The 23,671-nt window shown below is 39.4% G+C and overlaps 1 protein-coding gene across 1 annotated transcript in view; it reads right to left on the bottom strand.

The window, feature by feature from the left end:
- VPS41 (VPS41 subunit of HOPS complex) overlaps window positions 1–23,671 on the bottom strand; it is a 188,548-nt gene that overhangs the window by 133,217 nt on the left and 31,660 nt on the right. The window contains exons 3-4 of the mRNA XM_030871168.3: window positions 15,524–15,631; window positions 7,686–7,763 (exon numbers count right to left, since the gene is read on the bottom strand). Of these exons, the coding sequence (XP_030727028.1) occupies window positions 7,686–7,763; window positions 15,524–15,631 (186 nt within the window). The remainder of the gene's footprint in view (window positions 1–7,685; window positions 7,764–15,523; window positions 15,632–23,671) is intronic.

Below are 23,671 nucleotides of genomic sequence, written 5' to 3' on the forward strand. Positions count from 1 at the left end.
TGTTATTAAACTGTATACAGACACTTACACCCATATATAAAGTCCCTGCCTTCAAGTCCATGACACCTGATTTCCCATCACTGTTCTCATTTCCCTAAACAGTCCAAACTCCAAAGTCAGTCCTCAGGAAAACACTACTTTTCTTTTTCCTTCAGTCCTTCTGCCAAACCTGCTGCCTAAGTCTCTCTCATTGCACATCCCCATCCATTCTTTCCTCTCCACCCCATTATTCTTGAGCTACTGGAGGAAAAACAAAATGTCTGTGTAGATGTAAAGTCTGTGATCAAAGTTCCCTGCCCTTTGTGATTCCCTATTTCACAGGAACCATCCATCACCTGGCCCAAACCCACTCCAACAGTCGAAAAATGCTCATTCATCCTTCAAGATTCACCTCAAATTTCACTTTCTCCCGCTTGCAAACTTCATCACTCCTCCTCCGAGTCTCTACACTGTTGACGATCCTTTTACTGTTCTGACTTTGTCATAAGCGCTTGATCCCCAAAGAAGCCCCAGCATGAGGCTCTCCTTTACCACAGAATAGAGTCCACGGGCTTTCTGACAATCAGGCTCCAGTCTACTACCCAGCTCAGAGTCAAGTTCCAAAAAGTTACAATTATTTCAACCCTGACTATGAAATGGGTAGAACACCAGGGTAATTTGGTGAAGAAATATTTAAAATTTTAGCTATTTAAGAGATATTTGCCCAAATGCAGTTACCACTTAAAGATCAGATATGACAACATTCTGTAAGCACGACACTTTATTTTCAATGAGAGAAGTATTCTCAAAGCTGAGCCTGTTTCCTTACTCACCTCTGCACAGAGGTGCTACCAAAGTTATCAACCTACCGATAAACACTTAATCCACACACTGGAGACTCTTTATGAAAAAAATGCAGAAAATGGGAAACAGGACTTTCCTTGGCATCATTTCTCAGAAGTCTGATTTCCATTTAAGTAATTCTCACCTCATTGGACATACTTATCACTCAAGATACTGAGTCCAATATAGAAACCAGATTCTTAAACACGTAAGAAGCTGAGACCTGTCAGTCAGTCTTAGACAGATAGTACAGACACTGCCACATTTGAGCCAACAATGTACCACTTGGATAATATCAAAAGATACATGCCCTGCTTCCCAAGTAATGATGCCACACCTGGAATTGCACATACGGATGGGATGTGCTTCAGGTCGATAAACAAGTACCCTGCGACCAATAGTAGAGCAGGGTTTCTTTGTTCACAGATAGATAGCTTACATTTTTAGATCTGCTCCAAGGGTTCTTCTAATGAATAGTCACCCCACACTATTCTGGCTACATTATGAATGAGCCCCAAAGAGTTGGGCTCTTCAGGGTAATAATGAATGCCTGGGATCTGTATTTACTCTCGAAGAGTAATACATGATGATTCCACATGATTCCCCATAATGTACACACAGTTATCCTGATGGAGGAAAGGAAGGTGTAAAACCCTGATTATCTGGAAGGTAGTCCAGATACATGGAACTTTACAGATTAGAACTATTGGTTCAGCCAAGTTCCATCAACTTCTCGCTATTCATAAGCTTTTATGTTGAGCAGTAAGGTTGCAGAGAGAAATGAGAGAAACCGCCCTCAGGAAACACACGTTCTCTGGATGGAATGACCTCGACACAGATGCAAATAACCTCGACAAAAGTACTGTACTTTCCAGAAGTGGGGGTGCCAGGGAGAAGGAGATGCTTAAACCAGGGGAAGGATAAGAGGTATTCGTGAATATTAAAGATGCAATCTGAGAAGCTTAAAGGAACCCTCAGTTTTCAGGATGACACTGGCCAAGAGAGAGAAGGTAAGCTTTTCTTTTGCTGAAACATAAAAATAAAGATGGGTGATCCTATAATCAACATTTATATATCAATACCAAGGAAAGAGAAGAGAGGAGCTGATTTATATTAGAGATAAATTCCTCTAAGACAAAGAGAGCACACAAAAGGCCGGGAATGCAATCCAAAAGATGGCTGAGTCCCAAAGCCCAGGAAGAGAAATGAAACCATGGTCACTCCCAGGCAGGATCCAGTCACAAAAACATCTTTTTCAACCTTAGGTGAGGGAAACGTCTAGATATGTGAGGAAGGCCTGGAATGAACTGGAAGAGGCGAGTGGAACAGTAAGCGGGCAGGGAATAGAGAACCAAAGCAGCTCAAGCTCAGTTTCCCTCCAGTTTCTTGACTCGGCACCTTCTGCATCTAGAATGACCTCCAAAGTTTCCTCAGTTTCTGCATTCTCTTGACTTTATTGATTCTCCATAGGAACCAGGAAAAGTCTGAGTATATCTTAAAAACTTGCCAAGTATCACTGAATAAAAGGCTTACTTTCCATAAGTAAGAGTTAAGGTTCTGATCTCAATACAAACATTTTTAATTATAAGTCCAGTGGGGTGTGAGGGTTGAATAATACACAGGAGAGCAGAGATCTGACTCCCAGATGCCCTCCTGAGAGGTTAAGTAATGACAGAAAAAGAACCAGTTCCATGAGTATGTTTCAAGAAGATATTATCAGCTGATACGCTCACTGGGTACCAAACAGCCACAGAGACAAGAGAGAGGGAGAGAAAGAGGGGAGCGGTATAGTAGGAGACATGGCCCCTGCCCTCCAAAACCTTGAATATGAACATGAAGCTGGAACTGACACTATGACAGATTAACACTGCAAGTGAAAATAGCAATAATTCAGGAGTTCAAAAGAGAGGTCACTTCAGTACAAGCACATCGCAGAAAGAACGGGACTTAATGGAAGAAGGGCATCCTTGGAATGTGTGATTAAAAGGCTGGAACAAGCATGTCCAAGTCAATAACCAGAAGACGGTGAGTGGATCAGAATGACTGGACAGGGAAGAAACTAAAACTAAGATTGGAAACGTAGGTTTCGGCCATACGACAAGGGTCTTAGCCACAGATTAGGACTTGATCTGGGAAGTTGTGAGGAGCTGTCCAGGGTTCTCAAAGACACGGGGATTGAACTGATGAGTGGGGAAGATAAGCAGAAATAAAAAGAACTCTTAAGAGGGTGTTAAAATACCGTAGCATGAGCTAGTTTTCACAGAAATCTGGGTTTTTAATACCATACGACCATAAGAAGTACCAAGGATCAGCAGTAAGGAAAAGAGTGTGTTAGTCTAATCCCAAATCAAAAACAGCAATAGAAATAGCAAAAGATGGGCATTCCCTGGCGGTCCAGTGGGAGCTAAGATCCTGCAAGCCATGCGGCACAGCCAAATTAAAAAAAAATAGACATAGCAAAAGACGCTACTCTCTGGAGTTCAAGGAGAATCCTGAAACCACCTCTTCTTTAAGAGATTAATTTTTTTTAATTCCATATTTATCTTAATATAAAATGCCTAATAAGCCCCTGTTCTATTTTGTTTTCCTATTCCTTTCTTTTTTGGAACGATCCATTTTGTAAGTATTTACCTAATGTCTTCTGCCATGGCATGATGACACCCAAACCTTTTCATTTCCTATTTCTAGCAAAGAAAGAAAACACATAAAGGTAAAGAGCAGAGATTTATTTGGTCAGTGGACTTCTTTGCTCTCCCTCTAGCGCACTTAATAGAATAAAGATTTAAAACATATGGAATAATGCTCCAAAATAATTTGCTCATTGCTTCAAAGTACAATAAGTACTCTTAATTAGTAAGCCATAAATTAATATGCTTAAGGAAAGTGGAGGCTATTGAAGAGAAAGTAACTACTATGATTAATGACATCATATGGGCATAGATGCCATGTGGGAATTTAAAAGGAATTTGAGATCCTCTAAGGATTTTGAAGTCATATGTTACATACTGTGTAAGCAATTGAGACACCCATTATTCAGGAGAATATGGCTTGATCTATATTCAAGAAGGCAATTTTCTTAGCAACTTGAGCTCCTTTACCTGAGACGCTAGACCTATTTTAATTTTATTCTGTGATTTCAGTAAAATTGAACTTTATCAATTAAATCTGAATTAACATAAAGTTACACCTAGGGAAAAAAAATCTTTAAAAAACACACGTGTGGCTAAAGCATGTTAATTAACATATATTCTGAATATCCTTTCAGATGGAGTGAAATCTGAATATCAACATGCAAAATAAATCATCACCCTAGTGGTTTTTGCTTTTGATCCACAAAAGAACAGTCATGGATGGTTGGGTAGCACAGAATCCTCTCTATCAAACTTTTTATGTAATTATAGAAGAATATACAGCTGTAAGAATAATCTTAGCGGCATGATTCATTTATATCAAGATCTCTGAACAAGATACCAACCTAGGAAATGTTCTGGGATTTAGAAGTAAGTAGAGTAAAGGGTTGCTTCAACAAAGGATAATTTGAACACTGCTCAAGGTCAAAGAGACATACACGTATATAGGTATTTCTGTACGTGCGTGTGCATGTTATTGAGGTATAACTCGTATAGAATAAAGTGCACAAATCTCAAATGTGCAGCTCAGTGATTTTTACATATGTATATTCCTGGGGAACCACCAAGATAGGGACTATTATCAACACTTCAGAAGATTCTTCCTGTGCTCTCTCCCAGATCAAATCATTATCTGACCTCTACCAGCATAGTACGATTTTGCCTTCTCTTAACCATCATATAAAAGGAATCATACAACATGTACATATTTGTGTCTGGCTTCTTTGGATGAACATTAAGACAGTGAAATTCATCCATGTTTGTTGCAGGTAGCAATAGTTTGTTCTTTTTAATTGCTAAGAATATACCATCACTTGCTTATCCATTCTACTACTGATGAACATTTGGGTTGTTTCTAGTTTGGAGTTATTACAAATCAAGCTACTATTAACACTCTTGTACACATATATTTTTTGGGGACATATGCAATGTATTCCGTTTTCTTGATATATACTTTGAACTGCTGGGTCATTAGGAAGGCATATGCTTAGCTTTTGTAGAGTGTGCTAAACAGTATTCCTCCTGAAATATTAATGGAAAAACAAATCACTTTCTTCAACATGCAGAATGATTTGTTTAGTTATTTCTTCTTTTGTATCATACACATTTAAAATTATACAGCCTTTAATGTAATGATTCCATTCCAACACAAATAGCAGAATCATCTGGTATAAAGATTCCTCTATGTCTCCACCCTCTGCCAAACAAAACCCTATTGATAGGTGAGAATTTTGAACTACTGCTTCGTGACATTACTACTGCATTCAAAAGCTATAAATGCAGTGAATGGGTTGAGGAGACATTTGTTGAGAAAAATTTTTTTAAATGTTATGCAAGTATAAGGTATTATTATGTTATCTAGTTTTAATTCATTTAAATTAGTTTCACCTGGAAGTAAAGACTAAAGTCAGAGGTGTTAATTCATTAGTTTTTTTTCTAATACTTGTTTCACCCTCACTGCATTTCTAATGAAGAAAACAGTTCTTGATTGAATGTGGCAATCATTACGTCCAAAGAAAAGCTGCAAATTCAAGCCATAAGTGTCTTTAGAATTGAAAAAACCCTTTTTTAAGAGCACTGATACGGAGCCCCCAAAAGCAGCCACATCACCAGAAACAGGAAAATTAAAAAAATAAAGGAAAAAACTCATCTGAGATGAGAAGCTGAAGATTAAGGCTCCTTTCAAAAGACAATGACATTCTGAAATCTGTCACCTGAAAGTCATATACCTCCTAAGGTAATGGTCATGAAGACCCAAGGCCTCATGAAAAACTTCTCCACAACAGACTATTAAATTCTTTTGAGAGGTAAACGAACAAACAGAGCCCCAAACCATCTTCCTCTCCTGCCCCAAAATAAGTGCAAAGCTATAAAGAACTTAATTTTCAAAGATGTCATAAAGGCAGGACTGAAAAGAAAGAACCAGGAATTACCTGGAAAAGGATGCAGGATATACCTGACATAAAACTGACATCAGAAAAGATAAAGCTGAAGGCTTATACTGAATAGACACAAGGACCGCATGAATGAATGGGTAACGAAAGACACGAGTCAACTCGTACAGTATTTCTCCTGGTTTCTCTTTTGGCCATGGAACCAGCAGTGTTTGTCCTGTGAACCTCAGCAATCGAGTAATTTCTATATAATATTAAAAAGACTTACTGAGAAGCAGAGTTGAACAGAATCATTAAACTGGAGCCATAAATTTAAGAGGCCATCCAGGCAAAGCTCTTTTTTCAAGGTGAGGCGATATGGGTGACACCATAAAAAAGAGCTCTGCCTAGCACCAGCTCACATTTTTTTTTTTTTTTTTTTTTTTTGCGGCACGCAGGCCTCTCACTGTTGTGGCCTCTCCCATTGCGGAGCACAGGCTCCGGACGCGCAGGCTCAGCGGCCATGGCTCACAGGCCCAGCAGCTCCGCGGCATGTGGGATCTTCCTGGACCGGGGCACGAACCCGTGTCCCCTGCATCGGCAGGCAGACTCTCAACCACTGCACCACCAGGGAAGCCCCCAGCTCACATTTTAATGCATGGTAATGGGAAGGCCAAATGTTTATTAAATCATCAAAATGGGTGGCCAGTGTCCAGGAGGGAGAAGACAGAGGTTCAAAAGTATCCTCTTGTCTGAAAGGGATGCCGAAGCCAAACAAGAACCCACCATTTGCCTGATGGATCAGTGGTTAGAGCACACAATTCCCTTCCAGGACTATTCCAAAGATTCCAAGGATACTGTCATCATCTGTGGTTCCGTTTCTTTTAAGCAAAACAAAGCAACCTGGTACCTTTAATATATAACGTCTCAGCTTTAGAAACTGTGGTGTCCTTTGTAAACTACACCAATACCTTATGATGGATCTTTCAACAAGTGCTGACGCTTTCTTCAAAAAAAGGAATATGTTCCCCAAAATGACCACCTTTTTCATCCCAAAGGTTCACATTCACACAACCACGGACACTTGATACTTTCTCAGCCCATCTTAAACACCAAAATCAAGCTTCAGATTCAACACTTCCTTCATCCTCGGTGATTCCAAATCACAATTAAAGAAATAAAAAGCCTGGCTCTTCTCTTTTAGTCAATATAATCCCCTAAGAGTCCAACTCGCAGAACATTCACATAAAATATTAGCTTTATATATTTAGAAGAGATAAACCGAAACAGCAAGGTGATCAATCAATTTTCAATTTACATTTGGCATCTGGAGAAGATTATGGGGCATGTACTTACAATCGACATTAGTCATCAAATGAGGGGGTTCACACTTTAAGGATTCCACAAACCCCCAGAGTATGTAAATTAGCACCATTAATCACCAATAAAAGCAATCTTTTTTTTTGATTAACAATTCATCTAGACATTCTACAGTTACAGTTTAAAACAAATACACATAGGAGTATTTTAAATGCTTCATTTAAAGCCAAATGGATGACTATAATTAACTAAAGAACTGCAATTAAACAGATTCATAAAAATAAATTTTTAAAAGGAGTTTATATAGCAGATACCCAGTGAAAATACATTATGTATAAATACAGACCTCTTTCTTTGTAAGTTCACCTTTAAAACTTTTTAGCACAGATTACAAAGTTCAGAGTTGAACTCTTAGCACTCCGATATCATCGATAAAGATCCTTTCTTTAGGCTCTAAAAACAAATGGCTAAAACAAATATTTCAAAGCACGGCTTTCAGCATGAAATTTAGCTCGCACATCATTTTATACTGGATACTTACTATATCAAACTTCTGAGTGATGTTCCCCTGGACATCCAGTAAATAAACCTTGCCATAATGTGTGCCCAGCGCCAAGAACTGTAAGAAGAACAGAGGGGTACAGGGATCAGTTTCTTTTTTTTTTTAATGGCATATGCTTTTTTTTAAAAGAAGATGTTGGGGGTAGGAGTTTATTAATTAATTTATTTTTGCTGTGTTGGGTCTTCGTTTCTGTGCGAGGGCTTTCTCTAGTTGCGGCAAGCGGGGGCCACTCTTCATCGCGGTGCGCGGGCCTCTCACTATCGTGGCCTCTCTTGTTGCGGAGCACGGGCTCCAGACACGCAGTAGCAGTAGTTGTGGCACACGGGCCTAGTTGCTCTGCGGCATGTGGGATCCTCCCAGACCAGGGCTCGAACCCGTGTCCCCTGCATTATCAGGCAGATTCTCAACCACTGTGCCACCAGGGCAGCCCCAGGGGTCAGTTTCTTAATGGACCATTCATACATAATTAGTAATAAAACCATATGCAAAGTCAAGACACTTAATGTGTAAGTGATCTGCGATGCCTCGGAAGACGCACATTCCTTTGAGAAGGCTTGTTTCCAGCTTGGAGGAAATCACAGAACAGGGCCTTCTTTCTTGGGATCATGCAAGCTGGCTGTCAGAAGGACTCACGAGGACCCTCATCTACTGACAACTAATGGTGTGCATGCGGCCTGTACACAATGCCCTGATGGACTGAGGCAGCAAATTAAAATTCAGCTGTGAACGTACGACCAACCCACGGTTGAACTCAGCGTCTGAAGGGAATGATTTGTAAACTCCCCTTAATTTATGGCAACTGCGTAAATCTGTGCTATCATTTAAGTTCGACATACACATACACACACACACACACACAAACAACAAAGTAATCTTATTTAGGAAGGAAAATCCATGCCACACTGAGATGCAAAAGCTCAGATGTACTTATACTGTCATCATGAGAACGCCTCTCTAAAAGTAAACGTGTGATATTAAGTGTCAATGTTATTTTTGAATGCAAAAAAGAAAAAAAAATCCTTTTCTGTCACAAAAATAACTGTAGAGCTTTGTATTCATTTTATGACATAAACTGTTCATAACTCCCACTGTTTCTTTAATTCTTTGAACTAACCCTAAGGAAATGAGAAGAAACTTTAGGACTACCTGAAATAGGACATGAGATTTATCTTCCCTTCTATCTCTCTAAGCAGTACTCAAAGAGTTCCAAATTCTCTGTATTTTGTTGCATGTGAACATGCTTCATCGCAACCTAGAACGAAATGCTTAAATTTATAGGCACTACACTAAGCTTTTCAGTCAAGCAGCACAATCTTGAAAAAATTAACCTTACAGAAAGTCAAGATTTAAAAGGATTTCTCAGAATGGAATTACTGAAAATGAAATTTCAGATCAGGCGCTTAAAATATAAAGCTACATTAAAGAGGCATCACAAAAAAGAAAAGAAGGGGGTTCATTAGAAATTCAGTCCCTGCAATGTCTTTCACTCCTGCAAGGTTGCCTTTTTTTCATGAAGAAAAAAAAGTCCGCCGGGTAAAAAAATCAATACTGGTTAATAAAACATCAGGTGTGCAGACATAACTAGGTATGACGATTCCACTGCACAGGGCTGCCTGAATGCACAAGGTGCCAGGCCGATTACTCATCCAGGGCAGACAACAAGGCTGCTGAAAACACGATGTCGGGGCCCTGGAAAGGGCAGGGGAAGAGGTAATTTTCGGGGGGGAGGGGAATGAGTCTGAATATTTAAACCAAACAGGGCTGCTTCCTCCAAAGCAAAAGAACATTCTAATTAGAAATAGAGGATTCAGAGGGGTGTAATTTCTTCTCCACAGTGACACTCTGAAAATATCTGAATAGAAAAATACCACATAATACTAGTTACAAACAATACTCCATTCTGAGGCCACCTATGGTAAAAGAATGAATGGGTTTTAAAAGCTCACTACACCCAAGTACTCGACAGTATTGACTCTCCTCATAAACACTGTATTTACTTTGTTAGAAAACTAAGGGGGGGGGGTACTTTCCCGGCGGTCCAGTGGTTAAGGCTCCACGCTGCCAATGAAGGGGGCACAAGTTCGATCCCCGGTCTGGAAACTAAGATCTCACATGCTGCATGGCGCGGCCAAAAGTCAAAAAACAAAAAAATAAAAGAAAGAAAGAAAGAAAGAAAACCAAGAGGGCCAATGCTTTAATACTGGGTCATTCTCTGATATCTCTGTGAAGGCCATTCTTGAACTTCCAATTATAGTTTATCAAAGTTTTAAAGGTTCTATACAGAGTACTTTACCCCAAATATTAATTCTTTCCTTTTTTCTTTTCAAAATTACTAGTTTAATTCATTTAATACTTAAGACAGAAAGGAAACATAAAATAATTATTTTGATTGTATGATTTCAACCTAAAACTATAATTACTTTAGAACATCTTTGAAAAAAAATGCAGTGGTTTTTATGACAAGCTACCTTTTCTTTAGGAAAACATTTCATCATTTGGATTAGATAAATTATTGTTGCTCCATTTTAGAAATAACTTTATGTGCTCTTAAAACAATCAAGTTTGGGACTCCCCTGGTGGCGCAGTGGTTAAGAATCTGCCTGCTAATGCAGGGGACACGGGTTCAATCCCTGGTCCAGGAAGATCCCACATGCTGCGGAGCAACTAAGCCCATGTGCCACTACTATAAATAAATAAATTTATAAAAAAGAAAAAAAAACAAAAAACAATCAAGTTTGATAAGGCAATCGTATAGTTCTTAAAAATTTAACTACCAAAACTATTAATGAGTCATACTTTCATTTGCTAATGAAATGAAAGTTTTTAAGTTGCTTTCGACTACTTAAAATATAAGAAAAAAATGCAGAATTGGCCACAAATCACAAACATAAATATAAATCCTTTAAATATGACCCTCCTTCCAGACATGAAAAGCTCTGTGCTTTTGTAACTATTGAATTTTTTTTCTTTTAACCTGAGAGCACTTAAAATCCAGCATGGGCAAAGAATAAACATAATTTAATGAGTCCCTTTCCTGTTTAAATACAGAAACTTGACTCAATTTGATAAACTATCATTTGGGCATTGAATCCTTCTGAACCATCCACTAGCATAACTGCTTTTCCTTTGAACAGTTGGACTTTTTGTAAGTAAACAGGTAGAAGAAGCAATAAGCAGTCTTTTGGACACCACGAAAGAAACAAGAAGTAGCACATTTCAAATGTGTTCAGCTGTACAGTAATTATCTATGTTTCACCTAGCACTTTACAGCATTCAAAGCGTTAGAGCATGGACTGCCTTCAATTACACATAAGGAAATAAGTTCTGGGAGTTGATGTGACTTCCCTGGAGACAGTCAATGAGTGGCAGAGCTAGGGCCAGAATTAAGAGCTAAAATACTCTCAACTGGATCAGAAGCCCGGTAGATAGAAACATGAGCCTCAGATCAAGAGTGCATGTTCTCAAAGTTAGTCTGACTACAGTTCCCACCGTCAGGCTCCTTGGCCAAGTTGGATTAAGTATGGTGTTAATAAAGTTTGACCTCTGGGGAGGCAAACTTTGTTCTCCTTTTCATCAATTTGGTGGTTTATTCAACACACACACACACACACAAAGCACCTATGATATGCTTAGACAATAAGCACGTGTGACTTAAAAGGATGATGGTAAAATGATGGAGACAGAAATAAAAAACTGATTAAGATTAAATTTTTCGAGTATGCTTTAAAAGTAAGTACAATTGACTCTTGAACAACACAGGTTTGAACTGGGAGGGTCCACTTAGACACATTTTTTTTAATAGTAGATAGTTGGCCTTTGACCAATCTGGGGGGTGGTTAGGGGCACCCACCCTTCCTGCAGTTGCAAATGTACATGTAACTTATAGCTGGCCCTCTAGATCCACGGTTCCTCCAGATCAGTGGTTCTACAGCCACAGATTCAACCAACCAGGGACCGTGTAGTATTTACTACTGAAAAAAATCCATGTATACGTGGACCCCGTGCAGTTCTAATCCATGTTGTTCAAGGGTCAACTTTGAAGGAGGAGTGTTAGACAGCAGACACTGAGGCAGATGGGGCAGGCTTGTGGTAAAGACCATTTTAGACAGCGTGGATACAACTTGCACAAAGGCATGTAGTCACATAAAAAGCAGGACAAAGGCAAAAAAATCACAAATAGTTTTATATGGTGGAAGCATCCAGGGCAGGAGACAGGCAATGAGATTGGCAAGGTTGGTTAACAGGAGACTTCTGAATTTTTTTTTTTTTTTAAACTTTTCAGACTTCATCTTGCGTGTAATGAGAGCCATTGAAGGGTTTTATTTATTTATTTATTTATTTATTTATTTAATTTTGGCTGTGTTGGGTCTTTGTGGCTGCGTGCAGGCTTTCTCTAGTTGCAGCGAGCGGGGGCTACTCGTGGTTGCGGCTCGCAGGCTTCTCACTGCAGTGGCTTCTCTTGTTGAGGAGCACGGGCTCTAGGCATGCGGGCTTCAGTAGTTGTGGCTTGCAGGCTCTAGAGCGCAGGCTCAGTAGCTGTGGTGCACGGGCTTAGTTGCTCCGCAGCGTGTGGGATCTTCCCGAACTAGGGCTCGAACCTGTGTCCCCTGCATTGGCAGGCGGATTCTTAACCACTGCGCCACCGGGGAATATTTATGGAGAGATGAAAGGTAACAAAGTGAGTGTGTGTTTGGGGTGGGTGGGTGGGTGGGGGAATGTGTCCAAATCATGAAGACACCAGGAAGCCAATACAGAATTCTAGGGAGGGGGAGTACATGATCAGATCTGAATTCCTGGAAGATTATTTCAGTAGAAAGAAGTGTTAAAAATGGACTAGGATGAAATCAAATCTGAAAGAAAATAGATTGGTTCACGGTGTGTTCCTTAGTTCCAGGGAGAAATGATGAATGACTGTACTAAAAGATCTTTGACTCAGCATGGGAGTAGACTCAAGCAGGTGACATGGGGGTAGAATCCAGGCAGAAGAGATGTTGTGAGTAAGAAGAGTCAGGAGTTGCTGCCAGACCATCGCACTTGTGGCAGAAAGTGGTCAGATATGGGGCCAATCACACAAGGAGGCGAGATCTCAGAGGACCTTAAACACCACATGAAGGAGCTCAGACTTTTATTTACTGGATGATGAAAATCAGATCTCGGTAGAAAAACGAGAGGCACACAAGTACAGCTAGGAGAAGATGAGGGCCTTGGCTAGGGCCGGGGTGGTGAGAGAACCACCAGGACTTAGGGAATGACTGGGCGGAAGGAGAGAAGGAGTCAGCTTTGGCTTAGGTGATGCCACCAAATGGGGCAGAGAACCCAAAAACTACAGAGGCAAGGGAAGGAAGGGAAAAGAAGATGAGCTCATTATGGACATGGTGAGTCTCAGGTAAAAACAGAACCAAAGGTAGAGCTGTGTAGGAGGCACCTGGATTAATAAGCACGCTATTCTTGGAAGGGTCAGGGTGGAGGTGGCCACAGAAATCAAGAAATTTAAATATCAAGAAGAGTACACACTTGGTCTTCCCTGGTGGCGCAGTGGTTAAGAATCCGCCTGCCAATGCAGGGGACACGAGTTCGAGCCCTGGTCCAGGAAGATCCCACATGCCGTGGAGCAGCTAAGCCCGTACGCCACAACTACTGAGTCTGCGCTCTAGAGCCCGCAAGCCACAACTACTGAAGCCCGCTTGCCTAGAGCCCGTGCTCGGCAACAGGAGAAGCCACCACAATGAGAAGCTCACGCACCGCAACGAAGAGTAGCCCCCACTCGCCACAACTAGAGAAAGCCCGCGTGCAGCAACGAAGACCCAACACGGCCAAATAAATAAATTTATTTTTTAAAAAAAAGAAAAGTACACATTTAGAAGACATGTGGCCAATGGACCAAATCTTGGGAAAACTAATGTGTAAGGGAAAAGTAGAAGTGAAAGAAACTGAAAGAAAACCAGAAGGGAATAACAGAAATGATCAAGAAAGTGATAAGAAAATGGTGTCATGATAAGGAAGTTTTAAGAAAGGTGAGATCCACAGTGTCAAAAGCATCGAAATTTCCACAAATTGGTGAATGGACAAAGTGTGTTCTGTCCATACAGTGGAATATTATCCAGCAATAAGTAGGAATGAAGTGTTGATACGTGCTCCATCACAAGTGAACCTCAAAAACATGATAGTAACTGTAAGAAGCCAGACACAAGAGACCAAGCAATGTATGATTCCATGTATATGAAACATGCAAAAAAGGTTCATTCACAGACTCAGAAATTAGATCAGTAGTCACGTGGGGCTAGAGTTATGTCTGCTCCATGACATAGCCTGATCGCTAGGAGAGAAGGGAGGAAATGAGGGGAGGGGAAGTAAAGAAGTGGACAAAAAGGTCCTTGAGCAGGGGGAAGAACAGCTCCTGTGGGGGAGGATGGACGTGGATTCAGATGAGCTGGGGAAGGGGTCAGGAATTGAGGCTGATCATGCTTGGTAGTTACCGTTTCCTTAATTAAATAGAAATGACATCATCCTCTGAGAGTGAAGGGATTGTGACTGAAGAGGCGGGTTGGGGACTGGAGGAACTGATGAAGGACAAATAAATATCAGCCCTTTCAGTGGCATGTGCACCTCGGCACGCAACGTGTACCAGCACGTGGCGGGCAGCTTTGGTCATCTGAGCACTGACTCGGAGCTGAGTGTAGACGGGGGGCATATGAGGGTCAGGGCCATTAGAGAATTGAATCTGCTGGTAAAGTTAACTTAGGATAGTTGACCACTTGACAGAAAGAAAGAGAAAGAATGGATTAGAGATCAGGGCTCCACAAAGTCACAAAACAGGGTTAGTGGGAAGATGAACACAATAGCTTCAACGAACAAAGGATAAGAGAGCACTGCCCAAAAGATCCTCAAGTCCCAGCGACGGACACCCTCTAGAGTGTGGCCTTAAGGGTAGAGAGATGAAACGGGGCCGAAGGAGGGGGTTTCTGGAAAAACCAAACAGACAGCACATATACTACTGCCGTGCTGAGCAAGTGCAGGAATCTGTTTACAGTGGAATGAAATTGGTAGTAAAGGGGAACTGGGTGGAGGTAAGGAGGAGGATGGGACAATACTGCTGGTAACAAAGGGATAAAGCCAGGAGATGGATCAGAGCTGGGGGTCTGCCTTTTGTGGAGGTACCAAGGCTCACTCACAGGGCTGATAGGGAAGACAGAGCAATGGGTGAAACTCCCTGGCCTCTGATATTCCAATTATGACCCAGATTGTTTTGGTCTAAGAATGGGCTAAGCATATATAGTACTAAGTACCTGTATAGTACTTAGCCTGGATTCAGAAAGTTGGTGGGGGGGCTTTGTTATAGCGAAAACCCAGATGTGGAATCTATTCATTCATTCATATAATAGATAAGTAATCATCTGGGGCCTTGCTGCTGATTCCTAAGGCCTCCAATGGAATCTCTTCTACTTTCACGAAAGCAATGAGCTCCACAATACTTCTCATCTTAACACTTTCCTACTCTGCTACTTAAGAGCTGAGGAATTAAGTGCTAGGGTTTCTGAGAACCACTTGCTACAAACCTTTCACATCCATTATCGTCTGAATCCTACTTGATATACCCTTGCAGTGGGTGGTGTGTGTGTGTACAAATGCATTTATATAATATCTCTGCTTGTTGTTTTGGTTTTTTGTTGGCGAGAAAGGAGAGAGGAAGAATGGAAAGGAGACACGATTACTGTTAAAAAAAAAAACCCACCATGCAAAGCACCCAGACTCCAAAGTATCAACAAACTTACCACGGAAACAACTCACAGCAGAATCCTCTACATGGGCCACCTTACCTTGTCGTGGACTGTCATGCAGCTAGCGGCATCCTTCTGAAGGATTTCAGTTACCCCATTGGAGAGCCTTTCATACTTCAGTTTGGGCTCCTCTTCACTCTCTTCTTCCTGCACAGAGAGCAGAGAAAATGACAGCCCTCAAGGACTTATTTGAAAGACTCAAATACTCAAAACACACATTGTAAGGGGGAACCAGAGATGGTTCCCTTAATGACTGTCAGCAACCCAACTACAGCTAAAGGTTAAGATGCTCATGTTTCATTTTTCCAACTGGTCTATCAACTGCTACAACTTCAATGGCAGAATAAATTCAAAAGCTGGAAAGAGGACTATACATACTCACTGCTGACAATAGTCAACTTTAGCATATTAAATACAATACTGTCTGTCTGACTACGCAAACAAAGTCAATAAATAGCGTATGGGCAAAATGGTTGTCAGTGTGCCCTAATGGACATAAAACACAGCAGTGAGACAGGAATATAATAAACCTCTAAAAGACATGAATTTTGCATTTCAAGATTACAAGTATTTTTGTCAGATTTGAGAATATCTCATACTAATTAGAAAAATACAATTATAAAAATTAAGTCAAAGTGTAAGAAAATTAGAAATTTTATATAAAACAAACTATACATTACTCTTCAGAAAAAATATTTTAATATTTATTTTTTTTATTTATTTTGTGGTACGCGGGCCTCTCACTGCTGTGGCCTCTTCCGTTGCAGAGCACAGGCTCCGGACGCGCAGGCTCAGCGGCCATAGCTCACGGGCCTAGCCGCTCCGCGGCATGTGGGATCTTCCCAGACCAGGGCACGAACCCGTGTCCCCTGCATCGACAGGCAGACTCTCAACCACTGCGCCACCAGGGAAGCCCAGAAAAATATAATTATAAAAATTAAGTCAAAGTGAGAGAAAATTAGAAATTTTATATAAAATAAACTATACATTACTCTTCAGAAAAAATATTTTAATATTTATTTTAAATAACTGGTAAACCATGAACAGTCATTATTTAGTTTATGTTAGAATATTCACTGTTGACTCTCATTGTTATGTTAGAATATTCACTGTTGACTCAATCATTTTATATGTATTCAATATTATCACTAACTTTATATGTTCAATTTCACTGTTGATACAGAATCATAAGACATCCTTAATCCTCAGAGTTATAAAATAAAGTTAGGAATCTATGTTGACTATAATGGCCATGAATTAATAATCAAGGATAGTTATAAAAATTATTACAATGATTCAGAAAAATATTCCATTTTACTTCATCAGTATGTAATGAGAAACAAGAAAATATGCATATACCAACACCTATGATTGGATAAAGCTGGCCAAAAGAGAAGTTCACAAAAATAATCTAATCATTGATATTTCCTTCAAAAATAATTGTGTAGTCCTCACCTTCCAGCTAACATTTGGGTAGACTGAGGCACATCAATGTTCTCACCCAGAATAACTAGGAAGGCTTAATGAACTATAGAGAAACATCACTATAAGGCATCAATTAAAGGGCTGCTGAGGCAACCTGAACTAGAAGAGTCAGGACTCCAAGATGGTGAACAAACCATGGAGAGGTGAGCTGGCATTCTACAGCCATTCTTCATGGAAGCATTTATCAACCAGAGGCTGAGAATCTCTGCCTGGAAAGATGTCCACTCCTGGGAGGATGGAAAACAGCAAACCTTCTGGTACTTGTGGGGACTGGAGACCTGATGGGCTAAGACCCCAGTGGAAGACAGAGGCAAAGAAGTGAGTTTGTTACACAGCCACTTTTCTCCAAAGGACAACTGCGAATTTCCAAAGCTACATAAGGTATGAGACGAAAAAGCTAAACAGAAAGTGTCAAAAATGCAAACTCACTGCCTTGATATGCTGGGAAGAGAACAAATAGAGTTCAGGAGCCATCGGGAAATGAGATCCTGGTGAATACCACAGGCTCTCATTTGGGACTCCTGGTCCCCAGGATATAAGCACAATAGCTTCCCCAAACTTCTGTCTAGCTTCGACTCAGTTCAATCGCTGACTGGAGTAAGGTACGTAACCCTCAACCCATCTGCCCAGTAAAGAAAAGGTTGACCCCTTGGAAAAAGAATACTATGGGGACTTCTACAATTCTTCACTTACAATACCGAGAACTCAATAAAAAATTACCAAGTGCACCACAAGACTGGACCAAATGACTGAAAATCAAGGAGAAAAAATATTGTAAAAACAGACCCATGGGTGACCTACTAACCGGAGTTAGAAGAAAAGGACTTTAACATAACTATAACTAGTATGTTCTGGAAGGAAGGGAGCGAGGGAGGGAGGGAGGAAAAGATGAATAAGACAGATGAAAAGGGAGATTTTCAATAGAGAACTGTAATCTGTAAAGAAGAATCAAAATGAAAATTTTAGAACTGAAAAATGTAACTGAAATTAAGAACGCAATAGATGGCTCAACAGAAGATTAGCAAAGCAGAAGACAGGATTAGTGAGATGGAAAACATGTCAAAAGATAGCCAAAGGGGGGACTTCCCTGGTGGTCCAGTGGGTAAGATTCTGTGCTCCCAATGCAGGGGGCCCAGGTTCGATCCCTGGTCAGGGAACTAGATCCCACACGTATGCCACAACTATGAGCCCGCATGACACAACTAAGGCCTGGCACAGACAAAATAAATAAATAGATAAATAAATATTAAAAAAAGAAAAAAAGATATCCAAAGGGAAGGCCAGAGAAGGAAAATGGATGGAAAATACAGAAAAAGTATATGTGATATGTGGAACACAGGAAAAAGGGCTAACATACTTTTCAACATAATCCCACAAGGATAGAGAAAATGGGAAAATGGGAGGGAGGAAAGACAGGAAGAACATTTACAGAGGGAACAACTGAGAATTTTCAAAACTGATAAGACATCAACCCACAAGTTCAAGAAGCTCTGCAAACCCAAGCAGGAAATATGAAGAAAATCACACCTAGGCTCATCACAGTAAAAAGAAAATTATGTAAAAGAAAAATAACTTGCAGAGTAGTAAGTCCTGGGCCTCTTAAAGATTATAATACTAATAAACAGTCACACAGAGACCACAAACTCAGATGCTTACAGAAGTCTTTACCCCTGGGGCAAAGACCTGCAGCTTCACATGGAAAGGGGCTAATTTCTAGTTACATAGAAAGGATGAGATATATCAAACATCATGCTACAGACTTAATAGGTATCTCATTTCATCCTGACATAAAAAAATTATGGGGAGTTGAATATCATTATCCCATTTTACAGATTTTCAGTAAAAACTGATGATCAGAAATTTTAGGTAATTTCCTTAAGATACACAGTGGGTAGAAAGTAAAGCCAAAATTCAAATTCAGTTATGAATGCTCTAATGTCAATGTCTTATATAAAAACTCCTATAAAAATTACACTACAAATCACAACAGAAGCCTCCACAATTTTCATGCCTACAACTATAAACTATAAACTATGTGATCAATAGGAAATGCTTAAAAATGTGTTTCTTTAGCAGGTGCATTAGTTATCTATAGATGCATAACATATTATTCCAACATTTACTGACTTAAAACAACAATAAATATGTATTATTTAACCGAGTTTCAGTGGGTAAACAATACAGAAGTGGCTTTGGCTGGGTGGTTCAGATTCAAGATCTTTTATGGGGTTGCAGGGAAGGTGTGAGCTGGGCATCTGAAGAATTGACTGGGGTTAGAGTACTGGCTTCCCAGATGGCTCACTCAAATGGGTGGCAAGTTGGGGCTGGCTGTTGGCAGAAGGCTTCAGTTGCTGGCCTCCTCGACTTCTCCAAAGGGCTGCTTGAGTGTCCTTAGGACGTGGCAGAGGTGGCTTCCCCAGAGTGATATGCATAGTGGAAACCCTAATGTTATATATGACCTAGCTTCAGAGGTCACACACTGATGCTTCTGCAATATTCCGTTGATGATGCAGGCCAGCCGGGATTCAGTGTGGGAAGGGAGGACACGAGGGCAGGAATAATAGGAGGTGAGGATCACCAGGGGCCATCATGCAGACTAGCTACAAGAGGAGTAGTAAAATTTTAAGAGCAATAAACCTGGTTTAATTTAAAAAATCAATATTCCATGTCTACTGATGAGCTGTCTTAAATTTTCTTCTCCAAGTATACACAAGCTATTAGTTGGTTATTTAGTAAAAGGGTGTTAAAATCAAAGATGGTCTACCTACTATTAACTTTCCACGAAGAACTCTAAGAACTAACAGCCACAAAAGGAAGTATCATGTTCATGGTTCTTTAAAAGACCTACCCTTCTTTAAAAAGGTAACTGCGATAATCACCCCAACCCAAGGAGTTGCTGCATGTCCAAAAGTGACCTGTTGTTAAAATAAAATATCAAATAGCTAATTAACCAAGTCTTAAAAAACCTAGAAAAAAGAAAATTAGAAAAAGCAACAAATAAACACTTCTACTTATGTATCTACAAGCAAGAAATAGGAGTCACTTCAAAGCTAACACTGAATGTAGCAAAGGCAGGATGTGTGCATTCTGAAGTAAATGTGTTAAATACAAATTGAATCCTGAATGTTAGTCTTTATAATAAGATGCCACATGTTGTTCAGGCCTAGACATCAAATGTGCATCCAATGTGAAAAGTTAATTCTAGCCTCTTGACTATTTTGCATAAAAGCACTCATCCACGGACCATTAGGTAAAGTTACGGTAAATAAGGTTTGCCTGTCTTATTTATAAGTGAAAACTAAATAATTTCTCGCACATAAATATAGAAAAATAAATACTTTCACAGCACAGTTCACTGAAGCATTTGTGCTAGGCTTCGAAAACCATAAATAAAATGAAAACTCCAATATTAGGCACTTGACGTAGCATTTCACGCTTTTCTGACAGGTATCTTTTATGTTAAGTTAAAAGCGGGGTAAAGGTGAATTTTTAAAGGTGTTTTCTGCTTGCCGTAAACAAAGAAAATGGAAAGTGATTCAAAAATACAATTCGCAGAGGTTATTCCACTGCTGCAGACTATATATCACATTTTAAATAAAAAAAACATTAAAAAAAAAACCAGGTAGATTTCATAGAGTTTCACTGTAAAAATAAACAGAAAAAAAGACTTTCATGCAATTTGAACTTCCATGGAAAACAACCCAGTGTTAATAAAAAGCAAATCAATAATTTTTGTTAAATTTTAATAATCTTGCAAGCCTACAAATAAAACCATCAACAGTCTGAGTTGAGATGACAGTTAACTGCGTTTCTATGACAACCTAGAGGAATAGTACAAGTCCTGACTTGCAGCTTAAGCGAAGATATGAACAGAGTGACATTTACCCATACAAGAAAAATCTGCAGCTTTCCTTTAAAAAGAATCAATTCCTCAACTAACATGGATTTTCACTAAGTGTATAGCACTTTTAATTAAAGACAGGTCCTTTAGATCATCGTATAGGACTCTAAAACACTATCTGAAAATAAATTTCTAATCACGGTCATTTTTTACTGAGTTTTGAACTTAAAAGTGAAAGAATTGCTTTTGGGGACAACAGACTAAGGCAATTAAAGATTTCTGCCTCAAAAACTATTTAGTAATTTGTTACTAACACCACAGGGTAAATTTACACAGAGGAAGTCCCGCCACCTAACTTAGACTTATGTAACCAACGAGAATACTGTACTTTTCACCTGATATTTTAAATTTTGTGTACAAGAAAAAATAGTTTGGTGTTTATAACCAATTTTTCATACTGTTTTAACTCTATCCACATCTTTCACACATCAGTACTTTTTTTTTTTTTTTTTTGGTGGTATGCGGGCCTCTCACTGTTGTGGCCTCTCCCTTTGTGGAGCACAGGCTCCGGACACGCAGGCTCAGCGGCCATGGCTCACGGGCCCAGTCGCTCCGCGGCATGTGGGATCTTCCCGGACCGGGGCACGAACCCGTGTCCCCTGCATTGGCAGGCGGACTCTCAACCACTGCGCCACCAGGGAAGCCCCACATCAGTACATTTTATGTACCACTGTGACAGTTCAAATGAAGACCTGAATTTTATTTTTTTTAAAAAAAGTGTGTCATATGAATTCAGGGGGTTCACAGAAAGATCATTACATTTTCTACTGTTCCTATTAATATAGAACTTAAAATGTTATTTCTGGATATCAGTTCTTTGTTAAAATACAGTTTTGTCTTGTTTGGGTTTTTTTCACAAAACAAAATGATACTAGATATACTGAAGGAGTGAGCTATTTACAAAGTCCAAGTTAAGTCAATGAGAACTCCTGGGCAATTCACAACCTCACTCTATGGAGATGCCCTTCATCACATCCAGCCTCACCTATGAGAAAGACCTCAGTTGAACCTCTAGGAGTTTTAATAAGATGAATGGATTAGTTGATCTCATCATCAACTACATCTGACCAGGGGCAAATCCTTTTAATAAATATCCAATGTTTTAAAGCTAGATACAATAGGGAACACTAACATCCTCAAAAACAAAACAAAATTCTCATTGTGTAAAAAAAAAAAAAAAAAAAAAAAAACAGTCTGAACTTCCACAGGAAAACACCAAGTCTTAATAAAAAGCAAATCAATAATCAGCCATCGGTCTGAAAGTATAAAGGTTTTCTTCCTCTAGAACATTGTGTCTAGAATTCTAGTTACTTTAATAAGAATTGAAATACTCAAAATTGGTAGTCACCCTTATAAGTTTAAAGTATTTTTAAAAAGCTATCAAAATCTAGTGTCAGACATTTGAACTTTAGAAAATTTGTATTTGAAACCATTTTCTCTCTTAACAAATAATTCACTTCATAATAAGCCCCATGATATATTAAAATATTTCTTTTTGATCACTATTTATTAGAGGAGATAGACGGAGAAGAAAAAAATAAAACACAGTAGGTGCCAGATACAAATAAGAATTTTTTAAAGCATAACTGAAATTACACTGTAAGTCAATCAAAACGCACAATTTATGTCTCAAAAACATAACTAACAAATTTTTAAGGAACAGAGCTATTCACGACAACAGTAACTGCATCAATGTTACTATCAACAAAGGTAATATAAATAGTCAAGAACTATTTATTATTGTGTATATGCATTTATTTGAAACTGTTACGTTACAAGTAAATGTACATGGGCAAGAAAGGACATCTCCACCTACGTCATATCAGTCTGGAGCTTTTCCAGAAACAGTAGAAGAGGCTCATGATGAGAAAAGCTGTACAAAACAGACGAACTGTAAGATTCAAAATTCATCAAGAAATTAGGACCTTTTTATTAACTTTGTATTTGCCCCCTCCCCAAATGACTGTCACCTCCTTAAAAGGGCAAGTCCCACTATTGACTGTTATAGGTGACAGTTCTATTACAAAAGGATGATTTTACTTACACAAAAAGATGACTGTCTGGTAGGAAAGATGGCTTCATAGAGCCTCCTAAAATGTCAAAACCTATCAAGAAAACGACATAAACAAGCCAAGAGAGTAACTTCTGGTTTCCATTAATAACACAAGGTATTACAGCTGCCTCAATGACCAAACTTTTTAAGAAAGTGACATGGAGATAATGGAATTCATCTACAATAAAACAACTGTGGTCAAAGCTCCCAGGATGCCTTTCCATCAGACTGGTGACAGACAAGCAATTACATTCTTATATGAATGCAAATAATGTTGTTAACTTTTTTACTTTCAAGCAATACTGCTATTATTGAAAACACATATTAATCAAAAACAAGTAGCTGAAATTAGGAGCTGATAAATGTAATCTAGATGACATGGGTCTAACTTTTTCATATAGATAGAAAATTCCGATGAGTCTACTCATATGCATATATTATTTTTTAAAGCTTAAAATGCATATGGTTAAATAAGTGGTTCTCAACTGGAGGTAATTTTGTCCACCCTCCAAGTCATTTACTTGGCAATGTCTGGGGACATTTTTGTTGTCACAACTGAGTTGGGGGAGAAGAAGCTACTGGTATCTAGTGGGGTAGAGACCAGGGATGATGGTAAATATCCTACAGTGGACAGGACAATCTCCCGGAACAAAAAATTATCTGGTCCAAAATGCCAGTAGTGCCAAGGTCAAGAAACCCTGGGTTAAATAAATTTCATGAGATCAAATATGACACAGACCCTAAAATC

The sequence above is a fragment of the Globicephala melas genome, chromosome 9 (assembly GCF_963455315.2).
Source record: "Globicephala melas chromosome 9, mGloMel1.2, whole genome shotgun sequence".
Lineage (NCBI taxonomy): Eukaryota > Metazoa > Chordata > Mammalia > Artiodactyla > Delphinidae > Globicephala > Globicephala melas.